Below are 19,279 nucleotides of genomic sequence, written 5' to 3' on the forward strand. Positions count from 1 at the left end.
CCTCCCTGACTGAGGGCAGTAAAAACCTTCTAGAAATCACTGTTGGCTTTTTGCACCATTACCACTCAGGACATCATCTGAGAGCACAGAACACACACAATTAGCCATGAGAGCAAGAAGATGTGATAATTAATCCTTGCTGCTAAGAAGTATGTCTCTGAGTGGTTTCAAAAACTTGAGAAATAAAGATGTCTTTCCATCCCTGTAGACACATGTTTCCTGTGACACAGACGCAGGTGTCTCTAAAAGGGAGGGCAAGGCTTAGAAAACAAACTTAAATGGTCTGTGGCAGTAACACACACTCATTGCCAAGGACATGCCAGTAGACATTATCACTGGCTCATCAACTTAAGCAGTGATTCTGTTCTAAACATTACTTCTCCTGTCTTGTAAAGACCTCTTAAGTTTGCAGGGCATTTTTCCATTAAAAAGGCACAGAACTCAATGGTTTTACTGAAGTTTGTTTTATACTAAATTCCCCTTGTTCAGTGGGGTAGAGCCTTTATACTTACAGCCTCTTTACAGATTTTGATGTCCCCTGACAATGAAGTCACATTTTCCATCACTTGCAAGGCTCTATTCAAGTATCCAGGTGTCCACATCAATGGCATTAGATTGTATACAGCTCTTAATCCTTTTGTCAACTCCACCTTCCCTGTGATAAAAACACACTTTCATTGTTAGTGCTTCAACCTCTGAATCTTTAATGGAACCTGTATAGGTTGGCTCTCCTATCTAGCAGTGACACTAAGTGTCTTGGCTTCAGTAGTAAAAACAACACACTTGACAAAGTTGCTCTGACAGAACTTCCGTTGCCTTATTTTATTAAGGTGCTTTCTCATTGCTCAACTTCATCTAATTATGTGCATGTTTCTGGTACCTCCTCATTCCCCCTTACTCAGAAATTTTGCCCAGATGGAAATCAGAGTAAGTGGCCAAGTTTTCTGGTTGTCTGGCTTTGTAACAGCAGCTTGTAGAAGGATGCCTGAAGATCTCAGGCAAGTGTCTCCTTAGTTTTCAGATGTCTGTGGAGCATGTATGCACTAAATCTGATTCTCCGAATTTACCTCTGGCCTCTAGGGTTTACTCACCCATAACAACACATGTTATGGCTAAGTAGTCAGCTTACTACCCCTCCTTCTGCTGAGGCTTCCTAAGAGAAAATACGGGACACCTGCCAAAAAGGAAATTTTGATTCTTGAGATAAGACAATTTGTGCAATGAGGTGTTCATTGATTTTAGCAGGACCTGTGATGTACTGCACCACTTACAACATGGCTTTTCTTCTGATAGTAATTACTTGGGACCATGAAACTCCTGCATAATAGAGGAAAAGCACATCACACTGTAGTTGATGCAGTTTACAATGACTGTCACTCTTGGGCTTTGACTTTGTTACTGTCAGCACAACAGAAAATACATCTTCAAGTGTAGCTTGTGTGTCCAAGTTCTCAATCCCATTTGCACCTATGGCTATAATGATACAAAACCATGGACACTCTCTGTACATGGAAGAGAGCAATTTAGAAAAAGTAAGGGAGTACGTGCACAGACAAAGCCTGTGGACTGTGGCTAAATTAAAATATCTGAGGTGCTTGAGGCCACTCTGTGCCCGTAGACATCTTTAACTCTCTCAGAGGTCAGTTCCATCACTGTTGGCAAGACTTTGGAATGTGTGACATAACAGTAAATAGCTTCTGATCCACTGAATGTGTATGTCATGGACAAAGCACTATTGCTCTCAGAAAAGAGTGAAATGCATTTTTGAAATACAGCCACTACTCCACCAATCTATATGACATTTAAAACTCTCCAAACAGAATGCCAACTGGATAGCAAAGTCCCTGTTTGTAGCATTACAAACCACAGCACTATGAAAAATCCTGCTCTCAAATTAGTTTTCACATTTATCCTCCTTTTCGATGAGTTTTTGTTTTACAGTCATGATAAATACAAATCAGCATCCTAACTCTCCCACTAGACATCATATTTGGAGATGACATTTGAAGAACAAATTCGCTTTTTATTACTCTCAATAATGCAGTAATGAAACAAAAATTTACTTACTTTCTAGTAAATAATCACTTTGTAGAGAAGAACAAAAGCTATCTGCACTATATTCCACTAAAGATTCAGAGGAAATTTAAGAATTGTTTGCTCACTCTCCTTCTCCTCAATTCTGAATATACTCTGATCTAACTTCTCTTTAACACTATATAGCAAGTTATTAACAATGAAGACTTCTTAACAGATAGAGCATAAACGCACTGCTGTTCACAACACCAACATTCACTTTACAGTGACTAGTAAAAGTCCTAAATACAGTGCTTTCTAGGCTGTGCTCTCTCTTCTCTTAAGGTTTAAAGATTATTTTTAGATGCTCATTAACCAGAAAAATAGTCTGTTGTCCATAAACTTGTAGAGTGTGTCATAGAAATATTTATTTTAGGGTATTTTTTTAAAATTTGTTGGTCAACCAACCAAGCAATCCCACTGCTATTTAAGAATATCTTCTCTCTTTCAGTATCTAAACCAAACCTGCAGGGAACCCTAAAATTTGTTCTGAAGCTGTCTGATGAATCAAATTCAAATCAATTCTACCCTCCAGGCCTACAAAACAGATTCACTTGGAACTCTGAAATTGCCCTTCAACTATTTCCTTTTTTTTTCCCTTTGCCTCCTCCTTGATTACATTTCCGTAAAGCAAAGAAGCCAATGTAATTCAGTCACTGAAGACAAGAGGGGAAAGCTGACAATGAGGGAGGCAAAACTTACCAAGGAATGCATAGCCATAGAGCTGGGAACTAAAACCAACAGTGTTACTTTGCTTCAGACCCGTAAGCAACAGCGATGCTCCAATATTTCTCTCTTCTTCCCACTGCAAATAATATATCAACTAAGTAAATGTTCCTTAACAAACACAAATATAATGGCAGCAAAGATAGTGTGCATGGCTTTCATCACATCTTGGCAATAAAGAAAAGAATCATTAAATCTGTCCAGTGTTCAGTTACAGCATATCTGTCCTGAGGAACAGTAGGAATTATACTGAGGAACAACACTCTTTGCAGAAGACTCTAAAATGCGAGTGGTTGAGCTTTGCAAGAAAGTTCTCCTTCCTATGTCTACTTCTACCTCTTAAACCAAACAGAAAATTGATGCTGAACATTATGAGGTGTTGAATGGTACTCTGAATGGTATACTCAAATAAAAATAATCTTTTGTTGCTATCTTTGGATGGGATTACTTCAAAATGCATATTAAGTAAATAACAGCTATATAAATACGCTTGCCTAAACATGTCTTATGTTCATACCACCCCTGCTTGCACATTTAGCTATCACAAAACACGAAACATATTGACAAATGCTTATCTACACAGCACAGACATGCAAACATGGACAAACACAATGGAAAAATGAGATATTCATCCCTTTGTTTTTCACATACAAGTGCCTCAGCATACTTGATTTCTAAGGAAAGAGAAGAATAACCAATAGGGAAAATGCGTTTTTCTCTTCTTCGGTGAAAACTCAAATTACAACTCAGCTGGATAAAACCTAAAGGCACCTGTAAAATGCACTCTGGGTGATGTTTCACGTAACACAGATGGAAGTTTCAAGCACTTGCCATATAGATGACAACATGCTATGAAGGCATGTGCCAAACTACACTAAAAATATCTGCCTACAGAGATCATGGCAGAGCCCTTTACTGACTAAGCCCCTTCTGCAAACAGAATAATGCAACTTCCAAGACCCTGCACTGCCATTTTGGCCTTATGCAAGCAAGCTGTAAATAATAAATCTGTAATCCTTGGAGACAGGAGAAATGTAACAAATTTAATTTTAAAACAGGTAAGTAATAAGAAGCAATACACCCAAAGCCAAATGGAATACTAAAAAACCTAGTAAAAATGCTTTCTAATTCTGCAACATCACCATTATCAAGCTCTAATGGTGAGCAATACTCAGCTTAACAGGGTCCTACACAATAGGTGACACATTTCTTTTGGTGGTAATTGACAGAGTCTGCTTTGATCTGAAGGATCAATTCACATTCTTCAAATGGGCATACATTACATCTGAAAATGCCGACACACCCTCCCTTTCAGAGAAAGCAACAAAAGGGGTGACAAGTGATTTGATGGTTTTCATACTTGGTTGTTTCTTTTTTCCTTTTTTTTCTTTCTTTCTTCTTCAGTTGCAAAAACAATGAGAAACTAAACTTAGGGAAAATAAAATATATTCATGACCGAATATCTAACTGACTGCACCACAGCACTTGCACGCAGAGGCTCTGTGTATCATTCTGAGTGTGGTCAGCTTACCGTATGTTCAGATTTGGTTGCCAGGTACTGGGATAAAACATACAGAGAAAGAAGCTGTGTTGATAATTCATCAAAACTTTCTTGGAGCATGATCTCTGTTACTACTGACATAGCATCTGTGGAGGAAAACAATACTTAATTAGCACAGCTTCCAATACATAACTTCCTTTTGCACTCATGTTCACTGATGTTTCATTGCTGTAGAATGCTTTGAAATAGTTGAAGAGAAAGTTAAACATTTCTTGCAACTAGAATACACCTATAAAATTAGTCTTATTCCTTTGGGTTGCTCAAACTCACTCAAGAAGGAAGAATGGGTTTAATAGAATAGAACTACAGCTAAGAACCGCTTAAAATCATCTTAGCTCTACAGACTTCAGTTGGCTTTTCTTTCCTCAGCTCTTCAGTCATTAAAAAAAATTTTAAAAATTATTTCCTTGTCATTGTAATTTGACTACAAACAAGAGAAGACTGCCTTAACTTTATTAACCTTAGGGTGACAAGAGAGTATGAAGGAGCAGAAATGCTGGCACAGATCACCCACAGTGGTCTCTATTCAGCATACAATGCTCTAAAAGACTTCTACACAGAGCTCCAGTGACACTCACTGTGAGGAAGGACAGTTTAAAAAGGCCTTCAGTTTCACACAGAAAAAAAATACAGACAAAAAAGGGGGGAATTCAAAGATAGAGGGGATGTCTCAAAACAAAAAAATACATGCATTAATTTGTTGTTTAGCAAAATATTTCAGTTCCTTTCAGTTATCTGTTTTATAAGAACTTTATGCAAAGGAAAGCTTACTGCAAGTTTACAGTACTGGAAAACCTGAAGTGAAATTAGAATCAGTCATCAAAATTAGTATGTGTCATCAAACATGAGAATTATTTATCCAAACACTTAAACAGTCAAAAATGAAAGGTGGCCCCAGTATGGCAATTCAGCATAGCTGTCTTGCTCCAGTAACAGACAGAAAGCCTACACAAATAGTGTAGATACACAGCTTTTTGAACAGCTAAATGTATGGAAGAATACCAACATGGATTTTGATTCTGGTAATACTCTAATTGTCACTAATAAGTCCTATCGTATCATTAGCACATACATCAGACTTGTAACTGAAGAAGATGGTTTACACTCACAACAGGATTCATAACACTAGAAACTGTCAATCACACAAGTTTCAAAACTGTGAATTTAATAAAATCAAAAGAAATTTTAAAAAAACCCAAACGCATAAAAATCCCATAAAATGGAAAAATATTCAAGGGAAGTCAAAGCTGAGTTTCATGATGAATTCAGAAAAATATGGCTACACGTTTTTAGTACAAAGAAAGACCATACATCTATGAGTATAAAACTAAAGACACAGTATGGATATGTATTTTCTTACCTTCATATTTCTTCTGCTTTATAAAGCAATCCAACAAAATATTGAATGTAAAATTATCTGGAAAAATTCCATACTGAACCTGAAGAAAAGAAGGAAAAAATGTTCAGCGTGCAAAATGTGTTGTTCAAATCATCCCAATTACAGTGCTGCAGCTACCAGAAAGAGCAGAACCATGACACTATACACTGATGAATGTACAGTCAAGCAACATAAGAGATTAGCATGGCTCCTGTGATGTAGGCCCTCCAATTTTTCATGCAATGGATTTGTTTTAGCATTTTATCTATGCCTTTCAGATCAGGAGTGGCACTGTCTATCACATTATTATGCCTCCCCTGCATTTAACATGTTTTGGACACCAAACCTACTTAAAATGAAAAAGCTTTCTGAAAAAAAGAGAGGATTTAAAAGCTGTAAAAAGGCTATCGCTAAAATTCAAGTGCAACAGTAATTTGTATTTTGATTAAGAAATCCGAACTTAAAACCTCACTCTACAGGACCCGGCTGCAACAGGAATTCCTGTCAAGTCACACTCAAATCAAAAAGCTAACCAAACACTTTTGTGTCTCTTCCTTGGTAAAACTCACCTTGTTCTGTATTGTGTATAAGGCTTTGTCTTGAGCACCATATTTTAAGCACTGTCTGATCCAGCTGTGAATGGTCCAGTCTCTCAAGTACCAGGAATTTGGGCTATGCCGAAACCTAAAGATGAAAAAAAGTTCTGGTGACAATACGACACTGCTATCACAGAAACAAATTCTGTAATCAATCAACTATGAGTTTCAAAACCTCACCATTCATGAACTCAGACACAAATTTCTCTATGTTTGACTCTCCAGTCAACCACTGCTCTCTAAAGAGCTCCAGACAGCCCTTTCAAGTAAGAGAAACATTTCACACATTATTAGTAAGTACAAAGGGGAATCTGACCTTTTCACAAATGCATAATACTTAAACTTCTCCCTTTCCAGAAAGCCTGTTGTTTCTTACCTGAAAAAAGAATACCAAAAAGTAACACTCTGGTATATTTATGAAGGCCAACTGAGACTGGTAGAAATACTGTAGAATTTTCTGACCTTATCCTTGTGATTGTGTAAGATTGTATTGTGTAGCATTTTGATGTACAATATTGCTGCTCTTGTCAAAGAGCTACAACTAATGACATCAGCAAGTATCAGAATTACAGCAAAATATAATTGCATCGGAAACTTTGGAGCTTGTGTAATCTGGTACCTCTCACCCTCTCTAAATCATGCCTCACTTCACTAGTTAAGAATTCACTATGCCTCAGCACAGGTCACCCCTGGGCTGCTGTATGCTCCATTTGCCTTAGAAACGCTTCACCAGTGAGGCATATCCCATGCATGGGGAAACTGCTGGAAAGCCTTTCCCTGCCCCTCTGCACTGGTTTAATCAATTCTGAAACTACTCACATCATGCCTTCAGCAGACTTCCAAGGCAACCCACTCCAGTGCTCAAGCAGTTTGTAAAATTAAATACTTTTTATTTTATTTCATCCTTATTCAGACACATGCACTTTGATCTGTATTTGAAGAAATGGTGGCAAAAAGCACGTGGAACTTTAGCTTTGGCAAACATTAAAACATAAATTAAAAGTTCAGTGGTAGGAGCTGGTGCCTTGATCCTGAGCTGAATTTCACACTCCCATGTGAAGAGATGCATGCAGTCTTTCTCAATTCAAATGAAAACCGATCTCAGTCCCCAGCACAGAAGTGACTGCCACTTTCTGTAAAGAACACCAATGACCGAGCTGGGCTCATGTGCAGATGCTTGCAGCCCCAAGCTAAGCTGCAGCACCATTTACAGGCAGAGCTGACTGTTCCATCTGAGTGAGCATGCTTTCCAGAACGTTTATCAGATTAATGCGGCCACCAACCCTCTCTGCCCCTCAGTAAATCTCTTGTCTATCACTGAGGGCTACACAGATGACCAAGCATGGAAAAGTACTACAGCCTAGAGAGCCTTCAGAATGAAGAAGACAGCAATGCCAAAAGTGGAGCTAAACAACAGAGTCTAAATATATGAAATCGCCCAATTAAATTAGAATTTAACAGAAAAAGAAAAGCATGCTTTGAATATTAAATTACAAACATCCTTTCTATTGCTATAATTGCTTTCCATCTTCTTTTCTCTGGAATTCAAATACTGAGAGTAGCAAGAATATGTATTTACTTTCATTAAAGCTCTGCGTCATGAACAAATGCTTTCATGAAGTATCAATTACAGGAATTTTGATTTAAACATATTTTGATGAAAAATTATCTAATTGCTACAGACTCTTTCCCCAGCCATTTAAGTAGAGTCAAGCTGGAACACCAGCACCCAGCAGTAATGCTGCCAGCATCTTTTATAATTTCATTAAATGGTTAATATTGTTTCACAAGTCTTTCAAAAAGTGTGACACTGATGCTCTCAAATACTTTCTTTCTATTGATACAATCTTTGCAAATGAAAAGCAAGTATTCAAAAAACAACAACAACAACCAAAAAACCCTCAACCAGCTGTTTTTAATGCATTTGAATATTCAACTTTTTCCACAGCTTTGTTCATTCTCTTGAGTATACCACTGTGAGAGAGAGCACTTTGGGATTGCTGAAGCTTACTGTAATAAAAGCTTCTAAGTTTCAAAGCAAAATTGGACTTGGACAGCAAAAGGCCTTAACACAGATGCAATATGGCCTAGAAACAGAATGCAGCTGATCCTCAATCAACACTCATTGCTGGAATCAGTAGGCACAAAATCCAGAGGCATGTTGTAAAAAACTTTATGTTATGAAAAATCTGCATATCAGCTTTTATAGGGCTGGGACAGATTTTCCCACACACGTGCATGTGTATGTATATGGCAAACACAGGATCTTTCAGCCATTACTATATGATAATAGTATGTTACTATTAAGATTTTTATGCTGAACTTTATGCTCAAATCAAGTCTTGCCTGCCCTAGGTGCTATGCAAATGAAAAGCAAACTGCTTCCCAAAAAAGTAATTTTCTAGTTAATTCTAACAATTAATTACAAGTCAGTTGCATGGAAATGAAGAGAGGGGACTGGTGCATGAGTGCAATATATATGCAGGTACAAGATCCCTCAACACTGGACACTTCTGTTAATCCATGATGTGGTAGGAGAATTGGAAGTGAAAGGGAAACAACTACACTGCAATCTTTATTTGTTTCTGATCCATATAATGCTGGGATAAGCTCTGTCTTTATTGTACTAGCTAAGAAGAGAAGCCAACAGAGTATCTGTTTTTATAGTTACCCTAGACAAATCAACCAAATGTTGTGGCAGGGACTTGTATTTGAAATGGAATCAGGAAAGAGAGGAGGTTGCTCATCATTTTGACAAGCATTAACATCTTCCTCCTTCCCTTTGTCCACCAAACAGGATATAATTAAGCAAGGCAATATGTCAGGGACAGATGAAAAGACAGAAGGAAGTTAAAACTACTTAAAAAAAGAGGATTCAGAACGAATTAAATAAAGGAAGCCTCTAACAACTGCTGCATGTTTAACAGAAAGACCAGAAGGTTATCTTGCAGATGCCTGGTGCTGAAACTAATTTTTCTGAGAACTAATAAAAACCTTAGAAGCCTAAGATTCTTATAATGTGTTCAGAAAAGACAAGAAGCAACTGTAACAGTATTAGAGAAGCTCTCTGTTGGTACACTTTAATGTTAATGGCTAAAGAATCAATATGGTCATCTTTCCAGTCATTCAACTGAGAACATCTGCCTCCACGGGGAATAAAACCAGAAATATCTGTAATACAGGTAATAATATCCTGAAATATCAAGGTCATTGTCAATCTAACAGCACACAATGTAATACTCTAGAATTCTCTTTGTTTTCAAAAGTTATTCAAATTATGCAGTCTAGAAACTTCATTTTCACTAACTGCTGCTTAGTACTTGAAAAGTGATCATAACTTGGAAGAGATACAAGGAGTGTACAGTCTCAGCACAAGGCAACCAGATCACTTTTAGCCAAGCAAGTACACTTTATTCCTCACAAACAGGCCAGCACATTGGACTACACTGTCAGTTTACTAAGTTACTGCGTAAAGCCCTACTGCTCATTATTTTCAACAGTGCTGGGGTATTCACACTCTGTGAAAGAAACCAAACAACAAAAGTTTAACAGATGCTGAAAGTGCTTCATGGGGTGCTGTACTACTACAGCAAGCATGACATTGGTGCCCTCATACACTGCAAAAAGGCTGAATTCCTTCCCTACTCATTTATTTCAGTCTTTGTGCAATTCTGTTTGTGCCATCAAGTGGTGATGCATTCTAGCTGCTTTCACACATGCTGTCTACTCAGTAATGCAGTAAACCTGAAAGTGAACAGAAAAATCCCTTGCTGGTCTGGATTCTTTTCCCTAGGTTGATAGAGGGGACTTTATTGCTTTGGGGACAGTCACAAATGAGGAAGAGAGTGAAGGAAAACTTGCTGCATTACAGAAGAGAAAGCACTGCAGAAGTAACATACCATGAGGAAAGCTCTCTTTGCTCTTCCTGGTAGTACAGAGGGAAAACCATCTCAGCATATTGGTTACCATTCTTTGTTGATCACAATTTCCACTTTGTACTCTGTGGCTTTCTTAAGGGCCAGTCCAATTCCTGGTAATCGCAGAAGCTATCCTTGTGCAAGACCCTATTCTTCTTCTTCCCCATTCTCCTTTGATCTGTGAAACAGAAAGGAGACACCGCTCCTTTCCCCACCTTTACCTGACCTAAAGAGAAACCATCTTGTAATGAACCACACATCCTACACCTTCTCTTCATTCTTTTAGAAGTAGAGAGAAACATGCATGTTCATATCCTTCCAACAGAAAGAGAGAGTACCAGATTTCTTCTCATCCACTTAAAATTCTACAAAGTCCCAAAGCAAAATGTAAAGAGACTTAAAATGAATAAATATAGTAGGAAGTATCTCCAAAAACCAGGAAGAAGCTATTCCAATAGAATGAATCTAAAGCAACTCCACATTTTACAGCAGCCATACAGGGCTGAGAATCATCTTAGCAGTGCCATGTTTTTTCCTTCCCAGGCACATTTTTTCAGCTACAGTGCATAATGATCAAATGGATTCCAGGCAGGCTTAGCTTGGAAACTGGAAGGCTGTCACCCAAAACTCTCCCTTTGTTTGTCATTTCAAGCCACAAGCCCCAGGGAATTTCATCTACATTTTAAATGGACCCAGAGGCTTTGCTCATATGTCAGTGTCAAAGAAAACAATCCTGGAAAAGCAATCATTATTGACAGAAATTTCCTTTTAAACATGAACAGAACTTTATTTTTCCACTTCCTCCATGCCTGCCATTTTAGCATTCATCTTTCTTTTGTATAAATACTTTAAAAATTTCATGTATAAGCCTACCAGTCCCACAGGAAATACCTCACATATTAACTGTGTGCACTCAAAAACAGAGGGAACACATTGCTTTTGTATTGAAATAAAAAATGCGAGGAGTATGTGTACTATAAGAAATCGATTATCAAAAGCAGTAATTGGACACATTAAAAAATCAGACATGATAACTGTAACAGAGCATAGTCTAAGGCTGAGGCAGAATCTTACACAAGCAGAAAATTGGTTTGCAGACTCCCTGAAAGTAAACCCACATTCAGCCCCTATTCTGTTTTAATTTTTATTGACTTTCCCCATCTTTTATTTTCAACTAATTTAACTTGATTACTTTGATGCTAAAATTAATTCTTCGAAATTAAGTTCTCTCCACCTCCACATGAATTCCTATTTCATCCACAACATTTTTTGTTCAAGATTTGCACAAAGCTCTTACACCATTGATGCATGTCTGCTGATGGTCCCAAAACAGACCATGGTCAGATACAGAGAAACTACAGTACAGAACCACAGTCAAACATGAAGGCTCAGCAGGAGACTTCAAGGATATTTTTAGCATCATGTCTTGTTTCATGTTATACCACTTTTAGCTTTTATTTCTGTTCACTTCAACATTACAAGTTCAGCTTCTTCTTAACCTTTCAGCTTAGTAATAAGACTAGACTTGGAAAAGGAGATATTTTGGCTAGAAGTACCTACTACACAGTTATTTAGGAAGATTTGGGATATCACCTGGATAACCTCTCCCCTCCAACACCTGAAGTGAGAAAATTCACCATTCAGTAGTTTCAGGGTAGCTATTATATTGCTCAAAACCACATTGATGCACAGAAAGCTCAGCTTCAGAAAGTCTCTTTCTAACAGTTAACTATCACCAGCTAGGATGTAGTTTATTCTTCACTGACCTAGCTACTTGACAGCTTTAGCTGATTATCAAATGACAAACTGATTTTCTGATACAACAAGCATTTCTGCCCATTGTTGTCAGCCTGTTATCACTAAATAGTCTTCCTCCTTTTGATGAATTTAAGGCACCTTCGAAACTAGAACATAAGGAACAAGCCTTAACACATTAAAAGAATAAACAATATGATCAAAGAGTGGCAAAATCACAGATAAATTTTATAGATTTCAAAATAATGTATGAATGGACAAGCAATTTATCACAGCATGAAAGAAATTGTTTCCTCATACATAAATAGACGCAAGAGCCATGACAAAAGTAATAGCAATACAACAGATAAGGAGCCAATGGCAAAGTTTGAAGCAATTTATTGGTATTCCTGGTATTGAAATATTTTAAACAACTACTGGTATTTCTGAAAAATATCTGAATTATTTAGCAATCCTTCCATCCAGCGGGAGTCAACATAACAGACCTGCAGTGGAGCTTCTTTTCCAGCCTTCTGCCACCAGGTTACACCAAGCAGCCTTAAACCACTTCAGAAATATTTGCAAAGCACAAAGCAGCAGTCCTTCAGACAACCTGATTGATATCCCACAGACTCACCTAAATGCCTCAAACCTTTATTCTAATTAGTTCTGACTGAAAAAGCAAAGCTAAGGCTCAAACAACATACACTCCATACATTCTTCGGCTATGGGAAAACTCATTAAGGCTGCTAAATGTGTCTCCTAAAAAGCTCCTGTAGTCATGTAGACTCAAAGTGCTTCAGAATTATGCATTTCCTGGCAGAACTTCTAAAAGGAATGTGAACTAGTCTGTGTCAGTTTGGCTGGACATGCTCTGTATGCCTAACCTGAAACAGGATGACATCAGTCACAGGCCTCATCAAGCTAGAAGCTGAAGACCTTAAAAATCCAGTAACAACATGATTCCTTCTTCTAGGCCAAAGGGAATGTCACCAGCTATCCCACTAGAAATGGACATTTGGGGATCCTCAGTATGACTTGTACATGAAAGAACACTGCTACCAAGAAAAGGTGGTGATGCTTGCTTTAGTTTCATGAAGAAAGTTAATTCATCACATTCATTTTCATTTCAAATGCAAACATGAATAAAGCAACTTCTCTCTTTGACTTAACAAAATGATGAGGTGAACTGCAATGAAGGAACCCAAATAACAGATTTTACAGAAAACAGAAAATAGTACTTGTATTTTTCTCCTCTTCTCAGGATAACAGTTATTCACCACCTTTCACCGCTTTCATTCATTTTCAAAAAATGAAGAAAAATCCAGTTTTCTTCTCACACACATGAAGAATCTATACTGCTTTCACCATAAAGATTAAATTCATTCAAGAAGAAACAATTAAGAAGAAAAGGTTGTGTCATAATAATAACAATAATAAAAAGCCAAACATCTCCTCAAACTATTGACTGCAAAAGACACAGCTCTCTATGACAAATACATCTGGAGTTATAACTGAAATTATTGGTTTTGAATATAAATGTCACTAATACAGTATAGAAAATATCACAGGCTGAGAAAATACACAGGGAATAATGAAGTGAGCTGTTGCTATAGTGATTCTGATAAGATTCTCTCAAGTGCCTTTCCTTTTCCCCATGCAATCATAATAAAGTCTAATTTAAAACCAGCTCTTCCATTAATTATATCTTTTTCCGGTATCCTGGCATACAAAACCAGACAAATTAAGAACCATACAAGATACTACATTTCTTGCTTCAGGGATTTTTTTTTTAATCTCAGCATTTTCAGAGTGCACCAGGATAAAACTTCCTGTTTCAAATCTTAGCAAAGGGTCAGTTCTGCTTGATTCTTCGACTTGGATCTCTGAAAACCGATTAACATGAGGCTGTAAAAAAGGTACATAGGAGTAAAGCACTGATTTGACTGCTACCATTTTACTAACTCAGCTATGCTTGTCATTACTTCAACAAATCAAACCTGACTGAAAGTTAGGACACAAGTTATCCACTTATTTCTCAAAATGAAAAACAAATAAATGTTTGCAAAAGCCTGCTCACAATTTGTAGTTACTGTTACCACCTTTGTGCCCCCTTCCCTTGCCAAGTGACTGCCTACTAAAGGCTGCCACAAAGTCAGTTTCCAGCAGAAAGGTAGCTCCCACTAGCCCTATTTCAAGAGTAAGTTTAAAATCTTTTGTTTACCAAAGAGAACTTACAAGACTTTTTTCAACCACAGATAACTTTATGTCATTTGAGTGACTAAATTGCATATCGGACTTTTTTTTTTTTAAAACAAATTAGTATAGATGTTTTAGAAAAACCTCCATCTCCTGACTACCAACTACTGCAGGGATGTCGCAGTGAAGCTTACTTTCCAGTAATCATTAATTGAACAGAGATATAGCACCAAGGGCTTTCCATGCAGACAAAACAGTGACTCTAAGTTCTGTGATAGCTCAGAGGGAAGTGTATCACACATTAAGATACTTCTGCCTTTTAGCACTAAGCCTCAGCTATGAAAGAATACCCCCTTCACGCAATATTAAATAGGCATCCTTCATGCATATACATAAAAAATGCAAGAAAAGCAAATAATGGTTTCTTGATTTTATGTCATGAAAAAAAATCTCAGCCTGTAACAGACATTACTGTTATTGTATTTGCAAGCAGCAACTTTTTAATAATGCCTAATATTCAGTGTAAATATAACCTGCAGTAAAATTAGCATAATTTTGTTAGAGACTTCATCACTGAGAGCCACCATCTACATTGGAACAATGTTGCATTTTCCATTTATTTGACTCAAATTCTTTATGGTTCACAAAATAGCTCCCAGAAATAGATCACACATTAGCTTCAAACTACTGTAACATTACACCAACTGACATAACCCTGGACACTTTTCAGTTTGATCACAGCTGAACTTGCAGAGATCATAAATGATGTATTTCTGTCTTAAGTATGTCAAACGCTGCAACACAGAAGTGTACCAGCCAAACTGTTTATTCTGCAGTTACTCAGCCTCACACCACATGCAATTAGAGCAAAAAAAATGTGCTGGGAAGAGAGTGCTTCAGGAATACAAATACTAAATGGATCTCAGTAACCAACTTGAGCAGGGGAAAAGCCAAACCTTACATTTGCTGCAAAACACTGCACACACTGGATCTGCACATTTCAGGTTTTACTTTTTCAGATCTGCTGCGACAGGCACACAATTCAAGTTAGCCTAATTTTGACCTAATACCTGTGCTCTTTACATTTTGCCTGGCTACAAGTCTGATGTCCTTGTATACTGTTTTCCCTTTACATTGCCCATTGGTGAATAGGCTGACCTTAGCTACCAGGCAGTTTATCATTATTCTGTTTACTTTTCATATCCTATCTCAATGACCAACATTTACTGCTATTTCTTTTTTCTTCCAACCATGCATTTTCCTAATAAAATACTTACAGCAATGAGTAACAAGAAGTCTCTTACACATTTTTAACTGTTCTCTAACCACAGTATCCAATCAGAGTACTTATGAGACATCTAGCTAGCATACCTTAGTGTATCTAACTTCTGAGACCAGTGAGACCAAAACGTCCTTTGCCTCATTGCATATGTCAAAGGAACAGCAAGTACATCAAGGACAACCATGGCATACTGGATTCAAGATTTTGTAAGGCAGTTTGAAATTTGTGGGCTCTTACCAGCTATATGACGGTTTTACTTTTACTTTTTTCAGAAAAAAGCTGTGGCATCAGATCTGTTATTTGGAGACAGCAGGAACCTCTCTTAAAGCACTGCATGTACTGTATGACAAATGCTCCCTTGCGTAGGTAGCTGCAAGCTGCACAGTAAAATAAGATCACACTACCAAAACAAGCAGAGGATTTCATAACGCAAAAAGGAGTATCGTAGTTTCTCCTCTCTTGAGACAGGAACACATTCAAGATTGCCAGTTATAAATAGTGGACACAGCAGCAAGCCTCCCAGAGTGCAGTAAGCATTTGGACAACGCTCTCAAGGTATGAGTCTTGGGGGGATTCTGCGCAGAGTCAGGAGTTGGGCTCAGTGACCGGTCCCTTCCAACTCAGTATATTCTATGATAACTCACTAGTGCCTTTGGTTCTGCTAATGACTGGACCACAATGAAAGGCCAGGACGACTTGCTACTTTGCCCTTTTACAAGGGCCTGCTCAGACCTCGTACTTGGGCTCCAAGTTGCCCGAATTTATAGCACTAGTTCCCCAGGACATGGTATAGAGTTCTTATATACATCTTATTGCTCACTGCACATGAGAACAGAGGAGACAGAAGAGCAGGAGAAACACTACAGCTATGTGCACTTATGTGCATGCATTTCAGTCTAGCTTTATTTCTCCAATGCATCATGACTTTCTAATCACAATAGCACCTTATGTAAGACAAACCTGTTGCTTTATGACTTAATTTGGGCAAGGAAAATCACAAAAAGAAGCAATCACTGACAGACAGTAACTTCAATAAAAACAAAAAAATGCATCATTTTCCTAATAAAGTGGACTGTACTACTTCCGCTGCAAAATGCTCTGCTGTCATGGTCTCATAGTAGCAGCTACACTGTGTCCATCCCCAGTCAGACACACCAACAGCCAGTCTGGTTTGTCAACTTTGGCACAGGCAACGTAGACAAGGGGGAGGGAGATGGTGCCCATTTTACACCCAGCTGTCTGCTGCCAGAGGCCATCTACTTAGCTTGTAGCTCAATTTAGTCCAGCTCTGCTCACTCCCCAGTGGAACTTTGCAAAAAATTTTCCCCTTTTTAAAATGAAAACAATAGTTACAGAAGAGAGAGCAAAATAATTGTCGACAAAAAGAGGATCATCATAAAGTTGACTTTGGAGATTAAAAGCAGCTTTGTATCCACACCAATTCTTGAACAACAGATATTACTCGTAAAGGTGAAAATTTGCCTGCAAATCCAGATGCCAAAATATGTGTGCTTTCAGCCTGACAAGTTCTAGACTGAAGGGAGTGGGGTGGGGCCGGGGGGGGGGGGGGGAGGGGGGGAAATAACCAAAACCCCGGTTCATTTTTCAGCATGAGAAAGGAATTATTATTAGGTCTACATTTACAGCTGAGCAAACAGGCATTTCTCTAAACTGCTCTCTTCTATAACCCTTTTCAATCTTAACAATAAATCCAAGAAAGCATTCCTTGTTGCTGCTTAGATCCTGGGTCTAATCCTCACCTGGTCCAAAGAGAAAACACAACAGTTCCTCCAAGCTACGACAAATCTGCCTCAATCAGCCAAGGACCTGGCACACCCCAGATGCACATGATCATTAATTAGACAAAAGCTAGGAGGCAATGACAACCCCAGCACCTTTCAAAGATCTACAGTCCAGCATCCCACAGAGATGCATCAGTGGCAAAGATGGAAACCAACTGCTGAAAGCAGCCACAGTATTATTTCTGAAACAACCAACTCCACATTTAATTAAGTCCCTCAGGCTTTCAAACTGATGTAGCAACGAAGAGACAAGAGAGGCAGCTGAAAAGCCTGGGAACATTCTCCTTCAGGGACAGGGACACATCAGGATTTTAGGAAATAGGCAAGGGGATAAAATCGAATGACAAGTGAGGCTCAGACTTCTATCTAAGCACCAATATTGTTCTTCCACCCCACAATGCCTGCCACAAAAAATCCAAAAGAAAGATAAGGAAGGGACTATTAAGGTATTAGTTAGTAACCAAGGATTTCACCAAGTAAATCTCAGAAACAGAAAGGGGCTACCACCAACTATGGCAGAAGGAACAGTTGCAGGTAGCTCAGCAGAGTGCTTGGTGCAGAAAAGTAAAGAAAATGCACCTGGACTCATTCCAGTAGACAATTCAGATATGTTATCTGGAGCATGTAGCTTTAAAAATAGCTCACTATTAAAGCAGCATTTAAACAACAAAAAAAAAAAAAACCTCCAACTAACCAAGCAAACAGCCGACCAAGCAACCAACATAGCAATCAAACAACAAAAAGCCAACCCTGAATGACAGTTTTAGTTCGGTTTTGTAGTTTTTTCATTTTGCTACTGAGCACCTTCCATTCAGAAATTTGCATCTTAAATTAACTTTTCTGGTAAACAATAAGTGTAATAACCATGACCTTTGCTTACCTACTGATTCAATACTCCCCTATTCAATTACAGCTAAGCATTGTTTTGTGGGTCTGTCTGCAATCAAGCTTTTGCCCTTAGGGAGAACACTTTTTCACAGGCACAAATGTATATGCAAAAATAAGCAGATACGAAAGACAAATATATGTACCCACTTGTTTTCATCTTTGTTCTGCACTCTATACTTTTTGGACATTTATGAGGATGGAATTACTTAGAAAAAAATGGAACCATTGGAATACAGTAACATAATTGACGTTTCAAAATTCTTTATTACTCAGGCCAAAAAGAAACCTACAGTCTTCCACAATCTGTTGGATGTAATCACGTAATTTTCTAGATGTCTTGATAACTGAATGTTGACATAACATTTTCAATCCTACAAAAGCATAAACGTCAACTTCTTTAAAATAAAAGGCAGCTACTTGAAAATTAACATGACCAAATATTTACAAGCTAAAGAAAGATGCATGCTAATGTAAATCTACCTCCTCCCCATCATAATAACTTTCATTTGGCTACAAAACCATTTTGTCTATAAAACCGTTTTGTCTAAAATGGAGTATACCAGAACAAAGTAAGAGCAGATTTGTTACTGTGGTGCATTACTCCATCTTTTAACACTATCATCTTAGATGTTCTTTTCATTTCCAAAGGCTTTCACCTTCTGGAACCTGTATCACACCTGCCATCAGTTACCACACACTGTGCAAGCAATGTGCATCAAAAATACAGATAGTCTGAGCACAAGAGATTACTGTATCTACTCTATCCCCTCTACTGTATCATATTACTAAGATGAACATCTTCCCTGTTACTAACAAAGCTTAGAACACTTTTCTAGACTATGAAGTCTAGTTAGATGGTATAGCTCATTTTTATGTGCTTGATCACACCATAGACATCTTAAAAGCCTGTAAAATAAACCAAGATTTTATGTAACAATTATTTAAAACTAAGATCATACAGACTTTTCATTACATATAGCAAAATGAAAGGATGTCCTCACTGAAATATTGCATAAGCCTCACAGGCTCTAAATACTCATCCTGTTCTTAAAAATTGACTTTCAATAAAATTATTGCTCTCATAAGAAGCTCATCCACAGGTGCTTGCAGAGTCCATTTAAGT

At 37.8% G+C, this 19,279-nt stretch overlaps 1 protein-coding gene across 1 annotated transcript in view; it reads right to left on the reverse strand.

Moving 5' to 3' along the window:
* MRPS27 (mitochondrial ribosomal protein S27) overlaps positions 1-19,279 on the reverse strand; it is a 42,906-nt gene that overhangs the window by 5,413 nt on the left and 18,214 nt on the right. The window contains exons 5-9 of the mRNA XM_079330041.1: positions 6,308-6,422; positions 5,721-5,799; positions 4,331-4,446; positions 2,776-2,878; positions 513-655 (exon numbers count right to left, since the gene is read on the reverse strand). Coding sequence (XP_079186167.1) covers positions 513-655; positions 2,776-2,878; positions 4,331-4,446; positions 5,721-5,799; positions 6,308-6,422 — 556 coding nt within the window. The remainder of the gene's footprint in view (positions 1-512; positions 656-2,775; positions 2,879-4,330; positions 4,447-5,720; positions 5,800-6,307; positions 6,423-19,279) is intronic.

Source organism: Erithacus rubecula (assembly GCF_903797595.1).
Source record: "Erithacus rubecula genome assembly, chromosome: Z".
NCBI lineage: Eukaryota > Metazoa > Chordata > Aves > Passeriformes > Muscicapidae > Erithacus > Erithacus rubecula.